The 24184-nt window shown below is 52.3% G+C and overlaps 2 protein-coding genes and 1 long non-coding RNA gene across 4 annotated transcripts in view; 1 reads left to right on the top strand and 2 right to left on the bottom strand.

The window, feature by feature from the left end:
- The window catches only part of PLIN3 (perilipin 3), a 30850-nt gene extending 24883 nt beyond the window's left edge, over positions 1-5967 (bottom strand). Inside the window, exons 1-2 of the mRNA XM_050770537.1 lie at positions 5804-5967; positions 80-162 (exon numbers count right to left, since the gene is read on the bottom strand). Coding sequence (XP_050626494.1) covers positions 80-145 — 66 coding nt within the window. The 5' untranslated portion in view covers positions 146-162; positions 5804-5967. The remainder of the gene's footprint in view (positions 1-79; positions 163-5803) is intronic.
- The window catches only part of MYDGF (myeloid derived growth factor), a 408533-nt gene that overhangs the window by 212144 nt on the left and 172205 nt on the right, over positions 1-24184 (bottom strand). The gene's annotated exons all lie outside the window — the stretch shown is intronic.
- LOC126942905 (uncharacterized) lies at positions 5947-24148 on the top strand. The gene is made up of 3 exons (XR_007721625.1): positions 5947-6141; positions 23016-23113; positions 24070-24148. It is a non-coding gene; the product is annotated as an uncharacterized LOC126942905 (long non-coding RNA).

Genomic DNA, 24184 nt, shown 5'->3' with positions numbered 1-24184 from the left:
CAGGGCACCCTGGTGTGGGAAGCCTCGTTGCACAGGAATCACAGGGTCGGGGCAGTCCCTGGTCCTGGCCCTTCCTCACCTGCTGTACCGGTTCTTCCGCTGTCACCTGGGTGCTGCCATCAGCCTCTGCCCCGTTGGCAGACATGGTCTCTGCAACAGACACTGTGGAGAGAGGAACAGTCAGGTACAGCCTGCTTGGCCCCACCTTCCAAGAAAAAGTCCAGGCCCACGCTGCAGCTGGAAGACAGGGTTCATACCTGCCCATGACTTACAGCCATGCCTTTCAGGCCTTAGCAGGCACAAGAGTGACCTCTGGACTTTGTTCAACAGCAAGTGCTGATTCGAAAGCTTCGGGATGGGGCTCACCTGGCCCCCCATTTCTTTTTTCTTTCTTTCTTTTCTTTGGAGACAGTCTCACTCTGTTGCCCATGGTGGAGTGCAGTGGGGCAATCTGGGCTCACTGCAACCTCCGCCTCCCGGTTTCAAGCGATTCTCCTGCCTCAGCCTCCTGAGTAGCTGGGACTACAGGCACCCACCACCATGCCCAGCTAATTTTTGTACTTTTAGTAGAGACGGGGTTTCATCATATTGGCCTGGCTGGTCTCGAACTCCTGACCTCGTGTTCCACCCACCTTGACCTCCCAAAGTGCTGGGATTACAGGTGTGAGCCACCACACCTGACCCTTTCTTTTTTTTTTGTTAAAGACAGGATCTTGCTCTGTCACCCAGGCTGGAGTACGGTGGTGCAATCACAGCTCACTGCAGCCTCCAACTCCTGGCCTTAAGGGAACCTCCTGCCTCAGCCTCCCAAGTAACTAGGACTATAGGCACACACCACCACACCTAGTTAATTTTTTCTTTTTGGGTAGAGATGGTATCCTTTTTTTTTTTTTTTTTTTCTGAGACAGAGTCTTGCTCTGTCACCAAGCTGCAGTGCAGTAGCACGATCCCGGCTCACTGCAACCTCCACCTCCCAGGTTCAAGCAATTCCCCTGTCTCAGCCTCCTGAGTAGCTGGGACTACAGGCGCGTGTCACCACACCTGGCCAATTTTTTGTATTTTTTTTTTTTTTTTTTTGAGACAGAGTCTCGCTCTGTAGCCCAGGCTGGAGTGCAGTGGCCGGATCTCAGCTCACTGCAAGCTCCGCCTCCCGGGTTAACGCCATTCTCCGGCCTCAGCCTCCCGAGTAGCTGGGACTACAGGCGCCCGCCACCTCGCCCGGCTAGTTTTTTGTATTTCTTAGTAGAGACGGGGTTTCACCATGTTATCCAGGATGGTCTTGATCTCCCGACCTCGTGATTCACCCGTCTCGGCCTCCCAAAGTGCTGGGATTATAGGCTTGAGCCGCTGCGCCCAGCCCTGACCCTGCATTTCTAAAAGGCTCCCAGGCAGTGTTGATACAGCTGGTCCCTGGGATACACGTCAGGAAGCAAGGCTTGGGAACAGTCCCTTCCAGGGCTCACCTGTTCTCCAGGAAGCCAGGTATGACCTAAAACCTCTGTAGAGGACAATTTGCCAATAGCTGTCAAGTTCCAAGAGCCATCTTCCCCTTGACCCAGAAACCTCACTTCGGGGAAGATCCCACACCTGTGTTTCCGCATGGGCAGAGCTGTGTGGACTTACTGGCCACGACATGACACTGGAAACAACCTGGATGCCGAGCGAAAGGGGAATAAGACAACAACAAGTGTGGCCAGACACAGCGGCTCACGCCTGGAATCCTGGCACTTTGGGAGGCCGAGGTGGGCGGATCACCTGAGGTCAGGAGTTCGAGACCAGCCTGACCAACATGGTGAAACCCTGTCTCTGCTAAAAATATAAACATTAGCCAGGCATGGTGGTGGGCACCCGTACTCCCAGCTACTCAGGAGGGTGAGTTAGGAGAATTGCTTGAACCTGGGAAGCGGAGATTGCAGTGAGCTGAGATCGTGCCACTGCACTCCGGCCTGTACAACAGAGTGAGACTCCATCTCAAAAAACAAAAGCAAAACCAAAAACAAAAACAAGTGTATCCCAATGCAGTGGCTAAAGAATGAGATTTAAAGGCCGGGCATGGTGGCTCACGCCTGTAATCCCAGCACTTTGGGAGGCTGAGGCCGGTGGATCACCTGAGGTGAGGAGTTCAAGACCAGCCTGACCAACATGGAGAAACCCCATCTCTACTAAAAATACAAAATTAGACAGGTGTGGTGGAGAATGCCTGTAATCCCAGCTACTCGGGAGGCTGAGGCAGAAGAATTGCTGGAATCTGGGAAGCGGAGGTTGCAGTGAGCCAAGATTGCACCACTGCGCTCCAGCCTGGGTGACAAGAGCGAGACTCTGTCTCAAAAAAAAAAAAAAAAAAAAAGAATGAGATTTAAATGTAACTGACATGGGCTGGATGTGGTTGCTCACACCTGTAATCCCAGCACTTTGGGAGGCCGAGGCGGGAGGATCACCTGAGGTCAGGAGGTGGAGACCAGCCTGGCCAACATGGCGAAACCCTGTCTCTACTAAAAATACAAAAACTAGCCAGGTGTGGTGGTGCACACCTCCATGTTTAGTTATCCCAGCTACTCAGGAGACTGAGGCAGGAGAATCACTTGAACCCAGGAGGTGGAGGTTGCAGTGACCTGATATCTCACCAGTGCACTCCAGCCTGGGTGACAAAGCAAGACTCCATCTCAAAAAAAAAAAAAAAAAAAAAAAAAAGAAAGAAAGAAAACAAAAGACAAAAGACTAAATGTAACTGACATGACATGGACAAAGATCTAGTCAAGGGATAAAATGTGTTAAATAGGGCAAACTATTTTTTTCTTTTTCGAGACAGATTTCCACTCTGTTGCCCAGGCTGCAGTGTAGTGGTGCGATCTTGGCTCACTGCAACCTCTGCCTCCTACACTCAAAGAGATTCTCCCACCTTGATCTTGTAAGTAGCTGGGACTACAGGCACGCACTATCACACCTGGCTAATTTGTGTGTGTGTGTGTTGGGGGGTGGGGGGTATGGTTTTTTTTTTTTGACAGGGAGTCTTGCTCTGTCGCCCAGGCTGGAGTGCAGTGGCGTGATTTCAGCTCACTGCAACCTCCACCTCCCAGGTTCAAGCGATTCTCCTGCCCCAGCCTCCCGAGTAGCTGGGATTACAGGCATGCACCACCGCGTCCGGCTAATTTTTTGTAGTTTTAGTAGAGATGGGGTTTCACTATGTTGGTCAGGCTGGTCTTGAGTGCCTGACCTTGTGATCCACCCGCCTCAGCCTCCCAAAGTGCTGGGATTACAGGCGTGAGCCACCGCACTCGGACGTGTTTTTTGTTTTTTTGTTTTTAGTAGAGATAGGGTTTCGCCATATTGCCCAGGTTGGTCTTGAACTCCTGAGCTCAAGGGATCTGCCCCCCTTGGCCTCCCAAACTGCTAGAATTACAGGCGTGAGCCACTGCACCCAGTCAAAATGCAGGCTTTTTTTTTGAAAGTGAGATAACATGCCTGCCTGCACTGCAGAGCTATGAAGCCCAGGTCAGGGGTATGGGGAGGACGGGGCTCCCCAGGTGAGTCTATGCAAGTGGGATGAAGCCACAACTCCGTTTTCCTGGACAAGTGAGATAAAGCAGGGACACCATCATCAGATGAGGTTCTCAGGGGAAAGCCAGGAGTCCCAGCTCCACCTATGCTGTGCTCCCTGGAGCAAGGCACCTTCCCCTTCTCTGGCCTCGGTCATCTCACCTGTAATATGAGGATAAAGGGTCGGGCACAGGCCTGTAATCCCAGCACTTTGGGAGGCTGAGGCGAGTGGATCACTATGTCAGGAGTTTGAGACCAGCCTGGCTAACATAGTGAAACCCCATCTCTAAATATACAAAATTACATACAAAATTACGAAAATTAGGCGCGGGTATGGTGGCAGGCACCAGCTACTTGGCAGGTACCAGCTACTTGGGAGGCTGAGGCAGGAGAATTGCTTGAACCTGGGAGGCAGAGGTTGCAGCGAGGCAAGACCGCACCACTGCACTCCAGCCTGGGTGACAGAGGAAGACTCCATCTCAAAAAAAAATGTGGCTAAAGGTCATGCCTGCCTTATGGGCTGCTTTCCCGGGGAATTCTGGTGTGAGCCTAAGAACCTGTGGCCTTGACTCTGAGCATCTTTTCCAGAGGAATGAGGCCCCGCCTCCTGGTGGCCTTGCTTTGATGTCCCCTAAGCAGAACTCAGCAAAATGATGTTTTGGGAGCACTGGATCTGGAGTCCAGATTGGGTTCTCTTTTTGTTTTTGTTTTTTCTTTGAGATGGAGTCTTGCTCTGTCACCCAGGCTGGAGTGCAGTGGCGCGATCTCAGCTCACTGCAACCTCCGTCTCCCAGGTTCAAGGGATTCTCCTGCCTCAGCCTCCAGAGTATCTGGGATTGCAGGCGCCTGCCACCAGGTCCAGCTAATTTTCATATTTTTAGTAGCGGTGGGGTTTCACCATGTTGACCAGGCTGTTCTCGAACTCCTGACCGCAAATGATCTGCCCACCTCAGCCTCCCAAAGTGCTGGGATTACAGGCGTGAGTCATCGTGCCCAGTCCAGAGTGGGTTCTAATCCCAGTTTGGCAACTCACTAGGAATAGGAGTTTGGGCAGGCAGCATTCCCTAGGAGCCTTGCTTGCCACATCTGTGAAATGGGTATAAGTTTCACAAGAGCCTGGAGTCCCTGTGGACTGGAGGAGACACTGCTCCGGGGAAGCTCAGCTCCATGCCTGGCACATAGTAAGAGCTCCATAAACCATCTCACCGCACTCTGGCTTCCACGGACAAAGGGGTACAGCCAGCCAGGAACCAGCTTCCTGCTAGGTACAAAAATCCCCCAACTGGGAAGTCAGGTGAGAAGATATACCTACCTCCCAGTGATCACTGCCTAAATCTATTCTTCTCACCTCCTTCGGAGCCTGAGCTCACCTGGGCAGGCGGCCAGGTAGGCAGGCATCAAAGTCCTGGCCTCGACAGATTCCCAAGTCCCACTTAGGACTCAGGCAGCTTCCTCCCGTCCCCTCTGTCCACCATGACTTTCTGGAACTGGTTAAAGCAAGGGTGGCCACTGCAGATGTCAACGCCCTATGAAACCCCTGGGGGTCAGTGACCTGCCTTGCCGCTGGCTCCAGAAGGGGAGTTTCAGGCCAGACCCAGTCATCCAGCAACTTCAGGGCATGCTAAGACTGGACTTCAAAAATTCCAAGAGCCCCAGGTCCCACTGCTAGGCCCAGCCGGGACAAGAACCCCAAAGCAGTTAAGGGGTAGGCCTTCCTACTTTCAAGCCATCTCGCCGCCACGCCCACCCGAGGGAAGCGGGCAGGATTCGCCCAAGACCTCCCAGAAGCAGTTGGGGACGCCAGGAGCCGGGGTAACCCCCCTTCCAACGCCCGTGGCGAAACCATCTGGAGGGGAGGCGGCTTTACGGTGGCGAGGGGTGTCTCTGAAGACCCCGGAAGGGAGGGCGAAGTTTTTGCCTGCAGGAGGAAACTTACCTACAAATTGCGTTTCCAAAAGCAAGCAAACCGATCACAATTTAGAGAAAACCGGACGGGGGCGGTATTTAGCCCACCTCCCTCAGTATCTTTCGCCCCTCAAAAGTCCCAGGAAGTGAGAAGAGGGTTTCAAAGTTCAAGCTCCGTTGCAGACGTTGGATTTTTCTGGGGGGAGGGGTGACCAGCCTGGGCTGAAGACCCCTCCCCAGGCCGCAGAGTCCAGCAAATCCCACCCCGAGAAAGGCCCTCCCCGACCCCTCCGCCCCTGGGGTGCCCCAGGACTCGGTGGACACCGCCCCCCAGCTCAACTGAGGGACCCCCGCCACTCACCGCGGTCAACTGGACGTCCCAGGCACAATAACCGCGGCTTCCAGACCAGCCTTGAAACCGTCAGGGCCGGGGCGGGGCTGGCTTTTACTGCGCGGTGGGTTGGGGGCGCAAGGGAGTGACGGGCGAGAGAACCAATCAGGTTGAGGGAATGCCCGCGCCAGGCCCGCCCCTCTCCTCCCTAGCCCGCCTCCACTAGGCCCCGCCCCTCGCCAAGTCACTTAAGAAGTACGGGAAGGACTACACGCCCTGAAGGGGAGGGGCACTCCGGGACCACGCCTGTCCCAGTCACGGGACCCCCCGCTCCGCAGCTGGGGACCCTATGAAGTTGGCCCTGGGAGGTGAGTGCGATCGGGGCGCCGCACGGGTGCTGGGATTCCCTAGGTCGCCCATTTCCCCTATGGCCAAACTGAGGCTGCTAGAACCCCAGGAGAGTTGCAGGGTGACCTTCGCCAGCGCGTCAGGGGCCAGGCCCTCCACCATGGGCTGCAACCCAGCTATGTATATATACATACACACACTTTTTTTTTTTCGAGACGCAGTCTCGCTCTGTCATTAAGGCTGGAGTGCAGTGGCACGACCTTGGCTCACTGCAGCCTCCACCTCCTGGGTTCAAGAGATCCTCCTGCCTTAGCCTCCTGAGTAGCTGGGATTACAGACACGTGCCACCAGGCCTGGCTAATTTTTGTATTTTTGGTAGAGACGGGGTTTCACCATGTTGGCCAGGCTGGTCTCGAACTCCTGACCTCAAGGGATCTGCCCGCCTGGGCCTCCCAACGTGCTGGGATCACAGGTGTGAGCCACCGCACCCGGCCCAACCCAGCTATATGAGTGACTTGAACCACCACAGGGAACTCATCCAGCCTCCAGCCTGACCTGCCCAGCATCAGACCTCCCAGCACTATATTGACTTTTTATCATCCCTGTTTTGTGGAGGAGGAAACTGAGGCCTGGAGAGGGTCAGCCAGGGGCAAGGCAGCCATCAGGTTCCAGGCTCTGTGACTGCTGGATCAACCTCTTCCTGAAGCTGCCTCCACCTGGATTTTACCCCGCCCCTCTCCACCACCCAAATTCTTTATCTTCTTGGTCTATAAACCAAGGTCTCAATCTCAGATGGCCCTAGGGGCCAAGGAGGAGATGAATATTTCTGCTGAGGAGGTGGCAGTGATGCTCTGCTTAGAGGGGCAGGGGAGAGCAAGCAGTGTCCTATGGGAGACCCACCTGGGGAGTCACAGATCCACAGGAAGTTCAAGCCGTAGACATGTCCTGCCTGTTAGGGAACAACAGGGGCTGTGTCCAGCCCAGGGGCCACCGGTTTGCCACTTCTGCTAAATTATTTGAATAGAATGAAGCTTCTGGTAGCTTTAGAAAGAACATGGGAAAAATTGGGTGTCTGTGACTGCATTTTTCTGGGGGGTGGGTGAGGACAGGGTCTATGCTAGCACTGTCCAATAGAACTTTCTGCAATGTTAAGAGTGTTCTAGAATTGTGTGCCATCCAACACTGTAGCCAAAAGCACCATGTGGATAATGCACAGTGAGAAGCTGAATGTTTAAATTTTTTTTTTTTTTTTTTTTTTTTTTTTTTTTGAGACAGAGTCTTGCTCTGTCACCCAGGCTGGAGTGCAATGGTGCAATCTCGACTCACTACAACCTCTACCTCCCGGGTTCAAGCGGTTCTCCTGCCTCAGCCTCCCAAGTAACTGGGATTACAGGTGCGTGCCACCACACCCGGCTAATTTTTGTATTTTTGGTAGAGATGAGGACTCACCATGTTGGCCAGGCTGGTCTCAAACTCCTGGCCTCAAGTGATCCACCTGCCATGGCCTCCTAAAGTGCTGGGATTACAAGTGTGAGACACTGCACTTGTCCTGAATGTTTAAATTGAAGTAACTTCAGGCAGTTAGTGAGATTCTCAAGTGAATCTGAGACCGTATTCCTTAACATTTGTAACAGACTTTTTCCTTCTCATTCACTCATTCAACCATATTTATGGAGTCCTTGCACTGGGCACAGCGGTGAGCTAAACAGATAAGAATTCCAGCCCTCGTGACACTCACTAACCAGTGCGAGAGACGAACAAGGAACAAGATAAGTGAGTGAACTTTACAACGGGTCACGTGGTAGGACAGCAAAGGAAAAGACGAATGTGGGGGCTGCAGGGTTTTTGTTCTTGTTTTTTGTTTTTGTCACCCAGACTGGAGTGCAGTGGCACGATCTTGGCTCACTGCAACCTCCGCCTCCCACGTTCAAGCAATTCTCGTGCCTCGACCTCCCAAGTGGCTAGGATTACAGGCCTGTGCCACCATGCCTGGCCAATTTTTGTATTTTTTTTTAGTAGAGACAGGGCTTCACCATGTTGGCCAAGCTGGTCTTGAACTCCTGACCTCACGTGATCCACCAGCCCTGGCATCCCAAGGTGCTGGATTACAGGCGTGAGCCACTGCACCCGATGGGGCTGCAGTTTTTTGTAGGGAGGTCAGAGGAGGCCTTTCTGAGTGACATCCAAGAAGAGAAGAGAGAGAGGTCAGGAGGGAACCATGTCCAGTTAGGGGGAACAGCATTCCAGGCAGCAGGCACAGTCCATGCAAAGGCCCTGAGGCAGGACTGCACCCGGCACCTAGAACAGCGAGGAGGGCCCTGTGGCTGGAGTAGAGTGAGTGAGAGGGAGGGAGAAGGGGAGGGCAGGGATGGCTCAGAGAGGGGAAGTGACTCATCCAAGATTCAAGGTCAGTGGGAGATTTGCCTGGTAACCCTCAGCTTCTTGGTGGCCTTGAGTAACAAAATAACTCTGGTCTAGGGGATGAGCCCTGGTGATTTTGCCAAACACCCTTTTTTTTTTTTTTTTTTTTTTTTTTTTTTTTTTTTTTTTTTTTGAGACGGAGTCTCGCTTTGTCGCCCAGGCTGGAGTGCAGTGGCCGGATCTCAGCTCACTGCAAGCTCCGCCTCCCGGGTTTACGCCATTCTCCTGCCTCAGCCTCCCGAGTAGCTGGGACTACAGGCGCCCACCACCTCGCCCGGCTAGTTTTTTGTATTTTTAGTAGAGACGGGGTTTCACCATATTAGCCAGGATGGTCTCGATCTCCTGACCTCGTGATCCGCCCGTCTCGGCCTCCCAAAGTGCTGGGATTACAGGCTTGAGCCACCGCGCCCGGCCTTTTTTTTTTTTTTTTTTGAGACAGAGTCTCACTCTGTCGCCCAGGCTGGAGTGCAGTGGCGCAATCTCGGCTCACTGCAAGCTCCACCTCCCGGGTTCACGCCATTCTCCTGCCTCAGCCTCCCGAGTAGCTGGGACTACAGGCACCCGCCACCACGCCTGGCTAATTTTTTTGTATTTTTAGTAGAGACGGGGTTTCACCATGTTGGCTAGGATGGTCTCGATCTCCTGACCTTGTGATCTGCCCGCCTCAGCCTCCCAAAGTGCTGGGATTACAGGCATGAGCCACCATGCCCAGTCTTTTTTTTTTTTTTGAGACAGTCATCTCCCAGGCTTTCGGTTCTTCTTGAGGGCAACATCTGCCCAGAAGTCCCCGCCTGGCCTCCCACAGCCCCAGGGTGAGAGGTAAGAAATAGCTACTGTGGGTGTGGGCCCAGCTACTCGGGAGGCTGAGGCAGGAGAATCACTTGAACCCGGGAGGCGGAGGTTGCAGTGAGCCGAGAATGCACCACTGCACTCCAACCTGGGCAACAAGAGTGAAACTCCATCTCAAAAAACAAAAAAGAAAAAAAGAAAGAAATAGCTACAGTTGGCTGGGCAAGGTGGCTCACTCCTGTAATCCCAGCACTTTGGGAAGCCAAGGTGGACAGATCACTTGAGCTCAGGAGTTCAAGACCAACCTGGCCAATATGGTGAAATCCTGTCTCTACCAAAAATGCAAAAATTAGCCTGGTATACAATTAGATACCATCTCACACCAGTTAGAATGGCGATCATTAAAAAGTCAGGAAACAACAAGTGCTGGAGAGGATGTGGAGAAATAAGAACACTTTTACACTATTGGTGGGACTGTAAACTAGTTCAACCATTGTGGAAGACAGTGTGGTGATTCCTCAAGGATCTAGAACTAGAAATACCATTTGACCTAGACATCCCATTACTGGGTATATATCCAAAGGATTATAAATCATGCTGCTATGAAGATACATGCACACATATGTTTATTGCGGCACTATTCAGAATAGCAAAGGCTTGGAACTAACCCAAATGTCCATCAATGACAGACTAGATTAAGAAAATGTGGCACATATACACTATGGAATATTATGCAGCCATAAAAAAGGATGAGTTCATGTCCTTTGTAGGGACATGGATGCAGCTGGCAACCATCATTCTCAGCAAACTATCACAAGGACAGAAAACCAAACACCGCATGTTCTCACTCATAGGTGGGAATTGAACAATGAGAACACTTTTACACAGGGTGGAGAACATCACACACCGGGGCCTATTGTGGGGAGGAGGGTAGGGGGATGGATGGCATTAATACCTAGTGTAAATGATGAGTTAATGGATGCAGCACACCAACATGGCACATGTATACATATGTAACAAACCTGCACGTTGTGCATACCCTAGAACTTAAAGTATTAAAAAAAAAAAAAATTAGCCGGGTATGGTGACCCATGCCTGTAATCCCAGCTTCTCCACAGACTGAGGTGGAAGGATCGCTTGAGACTGGAGGGGTGGAGGTTGCAGTGAGCCAAGATTGCACCACTACACTCCAGCCTGGGTAACAGAGCAAGACCCTGTCTCAAAAACGAAAATGAGATAGCTGCTGTTTTCTGGGCTATTTCATTACATTATTCAGCAGCCTGATTCCCATTTTCTTTTAATTTTTATTTATTTATTTATTTTTGAGACAGAGTCTCGCTCTGTCGCCCAGGCTGGAGTGCAGTGGCACGATCTCGGCTCACTGCAAGCTCCACCTTCCAGGTTCCCGCAATTCTCTGCCTCAGCCTCCTGAGTAGCTGGGACTACAGGCACCCACCACAACGCCCGGGTAATTTTTTGAATTTTTAGTAGAGGCGGGGTTTCACCATGTTGGCCAGGCAGATCTTGAACTCCTTGACCTCGAGATCCACCCGCCTCAGCCTTCCAAAGTGTTGGGATTATAGGCGTGAATCACCGCGCCTGGCACTATTTATTTACTTACTTATTATTGTTATTATTTTTTGAGTTGGAGTCTCGCTCTGTCGCCCAGGCTGGAGTGCAGTGGCGCAATCTCGGCTCACTGGAAGCTCCACCTCCCGGGTTCATGCCATTCTCCTGCCTCAGCCTCCCGAGTAGCCAGTGACCACACCTGGCTAATTTTTTTTTTTTTTATTTTTAGCAGAAATGGGGTTTCACCGTATTAGTCACGATGGTCTCGATCTTCTGACCTCGTGACCCACCCGCCTCAGCCTCCCAAAGTGCGGGATTATAGGCATGAGCCACGGCATCCGGCCTATTATTAATATTATTATTATTATTATTATTTGAGACGGAGTCTCGCTTTGTCGCCCAGGCTGGAGTGCAGTGGCGCGATCTCGGCTCACTGCAAGCTCCGCCTCCCAGGTTCACACCATTCTCCTGCCTCAGCCTCCGAGTAGCTGGGACTACAGGCGTGCACCACCACACCCGGCTAATTTTTTGTATTTTTAGTAGAGACGGGGTTTCACTGTGTTAGCCAGGATGGTCTCAATCTCCTGACCTCGTGATCCGCCCGCCTCAGCCTCCCAAAGTGCTGGGATTACAGGCGTGAGCCACCGCGCCCAGCCCTATTATTTTTTTTGAGACAGAGTCTCACTGTGTTGCCTAGGCTGGAGTGCAGTGGCGTGATCTCAACTCACTGCAACCTCTGCCTCCCGGGTTCAAGCGATTCTCCTGCCTCAGCCTCCCAAGTAGCTTGGATTACAGGTATGCGCCACCACACCTGGCTAATTTTTGTATTTCCAGTAGAGACAGGGTTTTGCCATGTGGGCCAGGCTGGTCTCGAACTCCTGACCTCAGGTGATCCACCCGCCTCAGCCTCCCAAAGTGCTGGGATTACAGGCATGAGCCACTGTGCCCAGAAAGTCTTTGTTTTTGACATTTTCTACTCCTTCTTTTCTTTCCTTCCCTCTCCACCTCCTCCCAATTCTAGGACTCCTAGTTCTTTCTCACTGAAAGTAGGGGAACGGCGGTGAGCATACTGCCACAAGGTGGCACTGCTGGCCCCACATGGGGGGTCCCTACCTGGCACAGGTGTTCCCTGTCTCTCCTCTGACCCTTCCTTCCCTCCATCCATCCATCCGTTTTCAAGCATGTCCTATTGAGTGTGAGCCAGGCCGGCAATTCACTGAATATGCAGTCATTCAACAAATAATTATTAAGCACCTGCTGTGTGCCACACTGTGCTGGGCAGCCCTGGAGACAGACATGGGATGGCAGGATTGTATTAAGACTTTTGGGACCTGGCCAGGTGCGGTGGCTCACGCCTGTAATCCCAGCACTTTGGGAGGCTGAGGCGTGTGGATCACCTGAGGTTAGGAGTTCGAGACCAGCTTGAACAATATGGTGAAACTCCATCTCTACTAAAAGTACCCAAAAGAGGCCGGGCGCGGTGGCTCAAGTCTGTAATCCCAGCACTTTGGGAGGCCGAGACGGGCGGATCACAAGGTCAGGAGATCGAGACCATCCTGGCTAACACAGTGAAACCCCGTCTCTACTAAAAAACATACAAAAAACTAGCCAGGTGAGGCGGCCGGGGGCCTGTAGTCCCAGCTACTCAGGAGGCTGAGGCAGGAGAATGGCGTAAACCTGGGAGGCGGAGCTTGCAGTGAGCTGGGATCCAGCCACTGCACTCCAGCCTGGGCGACAGAGCGAGACTCCGTCTCAAAAAAAAAAAAAAAAAATAGCCAGGCATGGTGGCGCATGTCTGTAATCCCAGCTACTCGGGAGGCTGAGACAGGAGAATTGCTTGAACCCAGGAGTCAGAGGTTGCAGCGAGCCAAGCTCATGCCACTGCACTCTAGCCTCAGCAACGGAGCGAGACTCTGTCTCAAAAAAAAAAAAAAAAAAAACTTGGGGCCAGCTGTGATGGCTCAGGCCTGTAATCCCAGCACTTTGGGGGGCTGAGGAGGGTGGATCACCTGAGGTCAGGAGTTCGAGACCAGCCTGGCCAATGAAGAGCAACCCTCTCTCTATTAAAAATACAAAATTGGCCAGGTGTGGTGGCTCACGCCTGCAATCCCAGCACTTTGGGAGGCTGAGGCAGGCGGATCACGCGGTCAGGAGATCGAGACCATCCTGGCTAACACGGTGAATCCCAGTCTCTACTAAAAATACAAAAATTAGAGAGAGGGTTTCTCTTCATTGGCCAGGCTGGTCTCGATCTCCTGACCTTATTATCTGCCCCCCTCAGCCTCCCAAAGTGCTGGGATTACAGGCGTGAGCCACTGCTCCCGGACCCTATTTTTTTTTAAGGCGAAGTCTAGCTCTGTCACCCAGGCTGGAGTACAATGGCGCCATCTTGGGTCATTGTAGCCCCCGCCTCCTGGGTTCAAGGGATTCTCCTGCCTCAGCCTCCTGAGTAGCTGGGATTACAGGTGCGTGTGACCACACCCGGCTCATTTCTATATTCTAATTTTTTTAAGTTTTATTTATTTATTTATTTGAGACAGAGTCTCACTCCGTCATCTGAGCTGGAGTGCGGTGGCGTGATCTCAGCTCACTACAACCTTCACTTCCTGGTTTCAAGCAATTCTCCTGCCTTAGCCTCCCGAGTAGCTGGAATTATAGGCGCCCGCCAACATGCCCAGCCAATTTTTGTATTTTTAGTAGAGGTGGGGTTTCACCACATTGGCCAGGCGGGTCTCAAACTGCTGGCCTCAAGTGATCTGCCCACCTCGACCTCCCACGGTACTGGGATTACAGGCATGAGCCACCGCGCCTGGCCAGGGCCTGGTCTTTGTCTTGGGAGCAATGGGCAGCAATGTTGGATTCAGAGCAGGGGAGGGCCCTCATCAGGCCTCTGGGGAAGGGGCCTGTGAGATGCAGGGACTGGTAGGGGCCTGGGGAATCTGCGGGGGCCAGTGGGAGGTGATGGTCCGTGGAGGGTCTGCAGGGGGTGCGGGCAGAGGAGAGACTGCACACGGAAAGTGGACAGGTGAGGCTGACACAGGCCTTGGGTTAGGGGTTCAGGGGACAGGGCCAACCTTGAGGCAGGGACCCAGCAGAGGAGCACGTTGGGGGATAAGGATGAGGATGAACTCAGTTCACCTCTTCCAGAACCCCTGTCCTAAGGTTGCAGGGTTAGCAAATAAAAATACAGGACACCTGGTCGAATGCAAATCTCAGCTACACTTTTTTTTTTTTTTTTTTTTTTGAGACGAAGTCTCGCACTGAGCCCAGGCTGGAGTGCAGTGGCACGATCTCGGCTCACTGCAAGCTCTGCCTCCCGGGTTCATGCCATTCTCCTGCCTCAGCCTCCTGAGTAGCTGGGACTACAGGCACCCAGCACCACGCCCGGCTAATTTTTTTGTATTTTCAGTAGAGATGGAGTTTCACTGTGTTAGACAGGATGGTCTGGATCTTTTGACCTCATGATCCACCTGCCTCGGCCTCCCAAAGTGCTGGGATTACAGGTGTGAGCCACCGCGCCCGGCCTTTTTTTTTTCTTTTGAGACAGGGCCTGGCTCTGTTGCTCAGGCTGGAGTGCAGTGGTGCAATCAGGATGCAGCCTCGACATCCCAGACTTAAGCAATCCTCCTACCTCAGCCTCCCAAGTAGCTGAGAAGATGGGTGCATGCCATCACATCTGGCTAATTTTTGTATTTTTCATACAGGTGGGAGTCCCACCATGTTGCCCAGGCTGGTCTTAAACTCCTGGGCTCAAGTAATCCTTCCACCTTGGCCTCCCAAAGTGCTGGGATTACAGGGGTGAGCCACCATGCCTGGCCATGTGAATAATTTATAGCATAAGTATGTTCTGAATATTTTGACACATACCTATGCTAAAAAATGTTCATTTAATGGAGTTCAGTGGCTCACACCTGTAATTCCAGTGCTTTGGGAGACAGAGGCAGGAAGATTGCTTGAGCCCAGGAGGTCAGGGCTGCCATGAACTATGATGGCACCACTGTGCTCCAGCCTGGGTGACAGAGCAAGACCTTGTCTCAAAATAATAATAATAATAATAATTCGTTTTGGCCAGGCACAGTGGCTCATGCCTGTAATCTCAGCATTTTGGGAGGCCGAGGTGGGCAGATCACTTGAGGTCAGGAGCTGGAGACCAGCCTGGCCAACAAGGTGAAACCCCGTCTCTGCTAAAAATACAAAAATTAGCCGCTGGGCGTGGTGGCATACATTTGTAATTTTGGCTACTTGGGAGACTGAGGCAGGAGAATCCCTTGAACCTGGGAGGCGGAGGTTGCAGTCAGCCAAGATCGTGCCACCGCACTCCAGCCTGGGTGACAGAGGGAGACTCTGTCTCAAAAAATAGCAATAATGGCTGGGCGCGATGGCTCACACCTGTCATCCCAGCACTTTGGAAGGCCGAGGGGACGGGGGGGTGGATCACCTGAGGTCAGGAGTTCGAGACCAGCCTCACCAACATGGTGAAACCCCGTCTCTACTAAAAATACAAAAAATTAGCTGGACGTGGCCGGGCGCAGTGGCTCAAGCCTGTAAGCCCAGCACTTTGGGAGGCCGAGGCGGGTGGATCACGAGGTCAGGAGATCGAGACCATCTGGCTAACACAGTGAAACCCCGTTTCTACTAAAAATACACGAAATTAGCCGGGTGCGGTGGCAGGCGCCTGTAGTCCCAGCTACTCCGGAGGCTGAGGCAGGAGAATGGCGTGAACCTGGGAGGCGGAGCTTGCAGTGAGCCGAGATCTCGCCACTGCACCATTCCAGCCTGGGCGACCGAGCGAGACTCCGTCTCAAAAAAAAAAAAAAAAAAAAATAGCTGGACGTGGTGACATGCACCTGTAATCTCTGTGCTCGGGAAACTGAGGCAGGAGACTCGCCTGAACCCGGGAAGTGGAGGTTGTAGTGAGCCGAGATTGCGCCGTTGCACTCCATCCTGGGCAACAAAAGGGAAACTCCGTCTCAAAACAAAAACAAAAACAAAAAGTAATAATAACAACAACAATAATTCATTTAACTGCCTGTCTTGTAATTAACCTGGCAACTCAGCCAGGCCTTGTCCACGTTGCCCCCCGCCACACTGTGGCTCCTGCGACCGGGTGGACACCTGACCAGCTGTGGCCCAACGGTGAGAAGGCAGAGGATTTTGTCTCTGGCAATTTGGGCTCGCTGCAGGAAGCCAGGGGTCTTTTAACATGCAGGCCCTGGCCCATCCCCACCCCCAGGCCCTCATGGCGCCAGCTGCCCGCTGCCCCCTGCGAGGCGGTGGCGGGTGTGGGGGAGGGGAGCAGCTCTGAGACCCACTGTCCTCTCTTCTAGGCCAGGAGTGTCCTACTGGTTCACATGCCCATCCGTGGACTGCCCGGAGGGACCACAGGCCAGGCCTCCACCTGGCCATTGTCTCCTGCACCCTCCGGCCCTGGTGGCCCGTCCGGCTCTGAGCCGACATTTAAGACTTCCTGGGCCACCCTCGTGTCCTGCAGGCAGTCAAGCAGATTCCTTGTCCATGTCCGGGAAGGACGGAGGCCCGGGGCAGCTGTCTGGGAATCAGATCCCATGGGGCCGTGCGACTCCATTCCTTGGGGCCGCAGCCATCCCCCCCAGCCAACCCCTCCCTGGAAAGCCGTGTCCAGGGTGGCCAGGCCTGGCGGCTCTGGGCACAGCCCTCCTGGTGCCAGCTGCCAGGATGTGCCAGCCGCGTTGGCGGGGAGAGAACAGGCCGTTCTTGGCTCTCTCGGCTGCCTCTTTGTTCCCGGGCGGAGGTGGGGGGCTGTTGTCCTGGCAACCAGCCCCTTTTCCTCAACACAGTCACCCGAGGTGAAAACTGGGGGCACCTCAGGCCTGGGGGTTTGGGTCAGGGAAGGTCCCTGGTCACCTAAGGTGGCCGAGGAGTTCCCTCCTCCCCGCCGGCCCGGCTTCCTCGGAGTTCATATTTCCCGGACGATGAGGGAGGCCGGGTCACCCCCCCCCTTTTGGGGATTGGAATGCCGGAGGTGGTGGCAGCAGGGGGTGGACGTTCCTGGCGGGGCAGGCACCGTGGTGGTGGTGGCAGCTGCTAGTCCCCTGCCTGTCCCACGTCCCCCAAGTGGGAGGCTGCAGCTGGTGTGGGTGACTTTGGTTCCCGGGGCGGGGGAGGGTTATTTTGGGAGTGGGGGCCAGGGAGAATGAGAGGCCCCTCCACGGGGGCAGGAAGTGGGGCGGCCCCAGCTGCATTCTCCCGTTGGCCCACCTGGCGTGGCGGGTACCGCCGCTGTTGCACAGGAAGTGTCCTCAACGCCCGCCTGTGTGGTCCACTGAGTCTAGGGCCTGGAGGCGGGAGGCAGCTGGCGAGGAGGGGGCAGGGACCCACTGGCGGTGCTGCAGAGCAGATCAGAATCTTCCAGAAGAGTCCCACTGGGGTAATGATGGCGCCTATGGAGTGAGTGGTGACTTGGGTTCAGGCCATTTATATGCATTGGCTGGTTTAATCCGGTGTCTTCCGGAGGAGGGCGCTAGGAATGAATTCCCCTTTTACACATGGAGAAACCGAGGCTCAGAAACAAGTAACTGGCCCAAAGTCATTTAGCAAATAAACAGCTGACACCAGGCGTGGTGGCTCACGCCTGTAATCCTAGCATTTCCGGAGGCCGAGGCAGGTGACTCACCTGAGGTCAGGAGTGTGAGACCAGCCTGGACAACACAGTGAAACCCCATCTCTACTAAAAATACAAAAATTGGCTGGATGTAGTGGCGGATGCCTGTAATCCCAGCACTTCAGGAGGCCGAGGCGGGTGAATCACCTGAGGTAGAGGAGTGTGAGACCAACCTGGACAACATGGTGAAACCCTGTCTCTACTGAAAATACAAAACTCAGCCAGGTGTGGTGGTGGGTGCCTGTAACCCCAACTACTTGGGAGGCAGAGGCACGAGAATCGCTTGAACACAGGGCAGGGGTGGAGGTTGCGGTGAGCCGAGATTGCGCCACTGCGCTCCAGCCTCCGCAACAGCAAGACTCCGTCTCAAAACAACAAGCAGCAGAGGCTGGGCGCGATGGCTCATGCTTATAATCCCAGCACTTTGGGAGGCTGAGGTGGGTAGATTGAGCCCAGGAGCTTGAGGTTAAGTGAGCTATGATAGGACCACTGCGCTTCACTCTGGGTGACAGAGCGAGACCCCATCTCACAGCAAAAAATAATGATAATAATTAATAAATAAACATCAGAACTGGGATTCTCATGCATAGCATTTACTATCAGATCTATTAACTCCACAGAGGCCTCCAAGTGTATACTGTACAGTGTAGCTCTCAACCAGGGGTGAATCTGCCCGCCAGGGCACACCGGGTGATGTCTGGGGACATTTGTGGTTGTCACAACTGGGGGTTGCTCCTGGTATGGAGTGGGTGGAGGCCAGGGATGCTGCTCAGCACCCTTCACTGCCCAGGATGGCCCCGCCACAGAGAAGGAATCCACCCCTAATGTAGAGTTATGCACAGTGGCTCACGACGGGCATGGTGGCTCATGCCTATAAGCCCAGCACTTTGGGAGGCCGAGGCAGGCAGAGCACTTGAGGTCAGGAGTTCAGGACCAGCCAGGCCAACATGGTGAAACGTTGCCTCTACTAAAAATACAAAAATTAGCCAGCCGTAGTAGCACGTACCTGTAATCCCATCCACTCGGGAGGCCGAGTCAGGAGAATTGCTTGAACCTGGGAGGTGGAGGTTGCAGTGAGCCGAAATCACACAACTGCACTCCACCCTGGTTGACAGAGTGAGACTCCATCTTAAAAATACCTACATACAGCCGGGCACGGTGGCTCAAGCCTGTAATCCCAGCACTTTGGGAGGCTGAGACGGGCGATCACAAGGTCAGGAGATCGAGACCATCCTGGCTAACACGGTGAAACCCCGTCTCTACTAAAAAATACAAAAAACTAGCCGGGCGAGGTGGCGGGCGCCTGTGGTCCCAGCTACTCCGGAGGCTGAGGCAGGAGAATGGCGTAAACCCGGGAGGCGGAGCTTGCAGTGAGCTGAGATCCGGCCACTGCACTCCAGCCTGGGCGACAGAGCCAGACTCAGTCTCAAAAAAAAAAAAAAAAAAAATACCTACATACATACACACATTTCCCATCCTGGGGTCGTTCATATCAGCCTAACTGTCAGAGTTTAGGCAAGCAGTGAGCATCCACAGTGGTTCACATCACCAATTTGGTTGAACTGGTTTCAAGTCCTGGCTCTGCAATGAGTTTGCTGTGTGACCTTAGGCAAATCAATGAACCTCTCTGATCCTCAGTTCCTGGGTAGTGGTATCTTCCTCAGGGGTTGCTGTCTGGACTACATGAGATGATGCAGGTAATGGGCTTAAGACAGTGTCATGCTTAAAGCAAGGGCCCAATAAATGTGACCTAGATCACTATTGTTACTATTCAACCAACAAACTTACTTTTTTTTTTTTGAGACAGAGTCTTGCTCTGTTGCACAAGCTGGATTCAAGCGATTCTCATGCCTCAGCCTCCCGAGTAGCTGGGATTACAGACATGCGCCACCACACCTGGCTAATTTTTGTATTTTTAGTAGAGACTGGGTTTCGCCATGTTGGCCAGGCTGTCCTGAACTTCCGACCTCAGGTAATTTGCTTGCCTCTGCCTCCTAAAGTGCTGGGATTACAGGCATAAACCACTGCCCCGGCCTAGGAAATTTAAAATTACATTTGTGGCCAGGTGTGGTGGCTCACACTTGTAATCCCAGCACTTTGGGAGGCCAAGATGGGAGCATCACTTGAGGTCAGGAGTTCAAGACCAGCCTGGACAACACAGCGAGACCCCCGTCTCTATTTGAAGAAAAAAATAATAAAATAAAATTACATTTGTGGCTCTCATGATCACTAGCATTGGCTGAGAGGAAGAAATATAAATGAATTGACTGAATGCAGTGGCTCTTGCCTATAATCACAATACTTTGGGAGGCCGAGGCAGGAGGATTGCTGGATCCCATGAGTTCAAGACCAGCCTGGGCAACATCGAAAGACCCCATCTCTACGAGAAACTTTTAAAAAGAAGTAGATGCCGGGTGCAGTGACTTATGCCTGTAATCCCAGCACTTTGGGAGGCAGAATCGGATGGATCACGAGGTCAGGATTTCGAGACCAGCATGGCCAATATGGTGAAATGGTGAAACCCCATCTCTACTAAAAATACAAAAATTAGCTGGGCATGGTGGCGGGTGCCTGTAATCCCAGCTACTCAGGAGGCTGAGCAGGAGAATCGCTTGAACCAGGGAGGCAGAGGTTGCAGTTAGCCAAGATTGAGCCACTGCATTCCAACCTGGGTAACAGAATGAGACTCCATCTCAAAAAAAAAAAAAAAAAAGAAAGAAAGAAAAGGAGACATTAATCCCGTGGGGCGTGGTGGTTTATGCCTGCAATCCCAGCACTTTGGGAGGCCAAGGCGGGCGGATCACTTGAGGTCAGAAGTTTGAGACCAGCCTGGCCAACATGGTGGAACTCCATCTCTACTGAAAATACAAAAATTAGGCGGGCATGATGGCATCCACCTCTAATCCCAGTTACTCAGAAGACTAGGGCAGGAGAATCATTGGAACCCAGGAGGCGGAGGTTGCAGTACGTGGTGGCACATGCCTGTAATCCCAGCTACTCAGGAGGCTAAAGCAGGAGAATTCCTTGAACCTGGGAGGCAGAGGTTGTGGTGAGCCAAGATCATGCCATTGCACTCCAGCCTGGGCAATAAGAGGGAAACTCCATCTCAAAAAAAAAAAAAAAAAAAAAAAAAAAGGGCCAGGCACAGTGGCTCATGCCTGTAATCCCAGCACTTCAGGAGGCCGAGGCAGGTGGATGAGGAGGTCAAGAGCTTGAGACCATCCTGGCCAACATGGTGAAACCCCAGTTCTACTAAAAATTCAAAAATTAGCCGGGTGTGGTGACAGGCATCTGTAATTCCAGGTATTAGGGAGGCTGAGGCAGGAGAATCGCTTGAACCCAGGAGGCAGAGGTTGTAGTGAGCCGAGATCGCACCACTGCACTCCAGCCTGGCAACAAAGTGAGACGCTGTCTCAAATACATTAAATAAATAAATAAATAAATAAATAAATAAATAAATAAACTAAATGTCTTGGTTCCACCCTATGGAGAGGCTGGGTCTTCCAGAATCTTCTGGAATGTGGCAGGGGCCACCATTTAAGTGCAAATGTGTCGTGGCTGCAGGGTTGACAGACACCCTGCAGCAAGAGGGAGGGAGGTACCAGTATGTTGCTGTTGGAAGGTGGTTGGAGAAGTATTTCAGGGCCATTTCCCCAAGAAGACAAACCCTGGACCACTCTTTTTAAAATTTAATTTAATTTAATTTTACTATTATTAAGAAAAATTGGCCAGACGAGGTGGCTCACGCCTGTAATCCCAGCACTTTGGGAGGCCGAGGCGGGCAGATCATGAGGTCAGGAGATCGAGACCATCCTGGCTAACACGGTGAAACCCTGTCTCTACTAAAATACAAAAAACTAGCCAGGCGTGGTGGCGGGCGCCTGTAGTCGCAGCTACTCAGGAGGCTGAGGCAGGAGAATGGCGTGAACCCGGGAGGCGGAGCTTGCAGTGAGCCAAGATTGTACCACTGCATTCCAGCCTGGGCAGCAGAGCTAGACTCCATCTCAAAAAAAAAAAAAAAAAAAAAGAAAAATTTAAAAATAGACACAGGGTCTCGCTATGTTGGCCAGGCTGGTCTCAAACTCCTGACCCTAAGACATCTGCCCACCTTGGCCTCCCAAAGTGCTGGGATTATAGGCGTGAGCCACCACACCCAGCCTCAGCCACTGTTTCATTTCAGGCATGCAGGGCCTTGCAGGCGAAGCCAGGCCTTTTGAATTTCACTGTCTGTCAGCATGCCTGGCTAATTTTTGTAGTTTTTGTATAGATGGGTTTTCTCCATGTTGGTCAGGCAGGTCTTAACCTCCTGACCTTAAGTGATCTACCTGCCTCAGCCTCCCAAAGTGCCGGTATTATAGATGTAAGCCACTGCACCTGGCCATCAGTGAATGATTTTTAAGCATAACTATATTCTAAATATTGCATGGGATATACTTACACTAAATATTTCTATTGTTCCTCTAAAATCCAATTTAGGTTGGGCACGGTGTCCCAGGAGGCTGAGGCAGGAGAATCGCTTGAATCCAGGAGGTGGAGGCTGTAGTGAGCCAAGATCAAACCACTGTACTCCAGCCTGGGAGACAGAGGGAGACTCCATGCCAAAAACAACACAAAACCAAAAAAGGTGGACCAGAGCAGGGTAGAGGCAGGGGAAGGGGAGAAGTGGGAGATTCTGGGAAGTGTGGAGACAGAAGCCCTATGGCTTATGGATGGATTGCACGTGGGCAGATGGCACAGGCCCATCACTAGGAAGACTTTGGCATTGGTCCCAAGTGTGGGGGAGGAAGCCTAAGCTACTGTAGGCAGAGGAGACACAGGATCCAACTCGGGTATGAGACCCACAGAGCAGCCCCGGGGCTCTACAGCAACCTCTGTGAATTATACCAGCACACAGTTTCTCCTCCTTTTTACTGTGATATCGTGGGTGGTTTTTTTTTTTAATTTTTTTTTTTTTTTCCAGACAGGGTCTTGCTCTGTCACCCAGGTTGGAGAGAAGTGGCATGATCATGGCTCACTGCAGCCTCGACCTCCCGGGCTCAAGTGATCCTCCTGCCTCAGCCTCCCAAATAGCTGGGACTACAGGTGTGTGCTACTACAGCCAGCTAATTTTTCATATACATATATACGTATATGATCCTGTCATATATGCATATATACACATATACACATATATACACACATACACATATATACACATATATACATATACACGCATATATACATATACACACATACACACATATACATATATACACATATATACATATATACACATATGCACATATACATATATACACATATATACACATATACACACATACACACATGTATACACATATACACACATATATACACATGCACATATATACATATACACACATACACATATGTACATATATTCATATAAACACATATACATATATATACACACACATATATATGTATATTTACACTGACTCTTGCACTGTCTCCCAGGCTGGAGTGCAGTGGCATGATCTCGGCTCACTGCAACCTCAGCCTCCCAGGTTCAAGAGATTCTCCTACCTCAGCCTCCTGAGCAGCTGGGATTACAGGTGAGCACCATCACGCCCAGCTAATTTTTTTTTTTTTGGAGGCAGTGTCTTGCACTGTCACCCAGGCTGGAGTTCAGTGGCGTGATCGCGGCTCACTGCAAGCTCCGCCTCCCTGGTTCATGCCATTCTCCCTCCCCAGCCTCCCAAGTAGCTGGGACTACAGGTGCCCACCACCACGCCCGGCTAATTTTCCTTTTGTATTTTTTTTTTTTTTGAGACTGTGTCTCGCTCTGTCGCCCAGGCTGGAGTGCAGTGGTGCGATCTTGGCTCACTGCAAGCTCTGCCTCCCGGTCCTGGGTTCATGCCATTCTGCCTCAGCCTCCCGAATAGGTGGGACTACAGGCGCCCGCCACCACACCTGCCTAATTTTTTGTATTTTTAGTAGAGATGGCGTTTCACTGTGTTAGCCAGGATGGTCTTGATCTCCTGACCTCGTAATCCACCCACCTCGGCCTCCCAAAGTGTTGGGATTACAGGCGTGAGCCACCATGCCCGGTCAATTTTTCTTTTTTTTTTTTTTTTGTAGAGATGGGGGTCTCACAATGTTGCCCAGGCTGGTCTCAAACTCCTGGTCTCAAACGATCCTCCTACCATGGCCTCCTAAAGTCCTGGGATTACAGGAATGAGCCACCATGCCCAGCCCCTTTGGTACTGTTGACATTCAGGGTAAACAATTCCTGATTGTGGGGGGCCGCCCTGGACACTGCAGGGTGCTGAACAGCGTCCCTGGCCTCCACCCCCTCCACGCCAGTAGGACTCTCTTCTCCCCCGATCCCCTGTAGTTGTGACGGTCAATACAGCCAGACATTAGCAGAGGGGAGAATTTCCCCCAAGTAGGACCCCTGGTCTTGGCACTGTGAGACCCCAGTAGGCGGGGGCAGACTCAGGGTGGAAAACGCGGGCTATGCCAGGTTTGGGTCCTGGGAGACCTTCCCAGTTTCCTTTGTCCATTCCAGGCATTCAGTGATAGTTCTACAGATGGGAGACACGGATACCTAAACCGCTAGAGCTCGGGGAGGTTGCAGACAACGTGTTGCCTACGCCTCGACTCATCTGAGAGTCACCTGTGCA

Source organism: Macaca thibetana, chromosome 19, assembly GCF_024542745.1.
Source record: "Macaca thibetana thibetana isolate TM-01 chromosome 19, ASM2454274v1, whole genome shotgun sequence".
In the NCBI taxonomy this organism is placed as follows: Eukaryota; Metazoa; Chordata; class Mammalia; order Primates; family Cercopithecidae; genus Macaca; species Macaca thibetana.
This window is presented reverse-complemented; position numbering and strand designations above follow the sequence as displayed.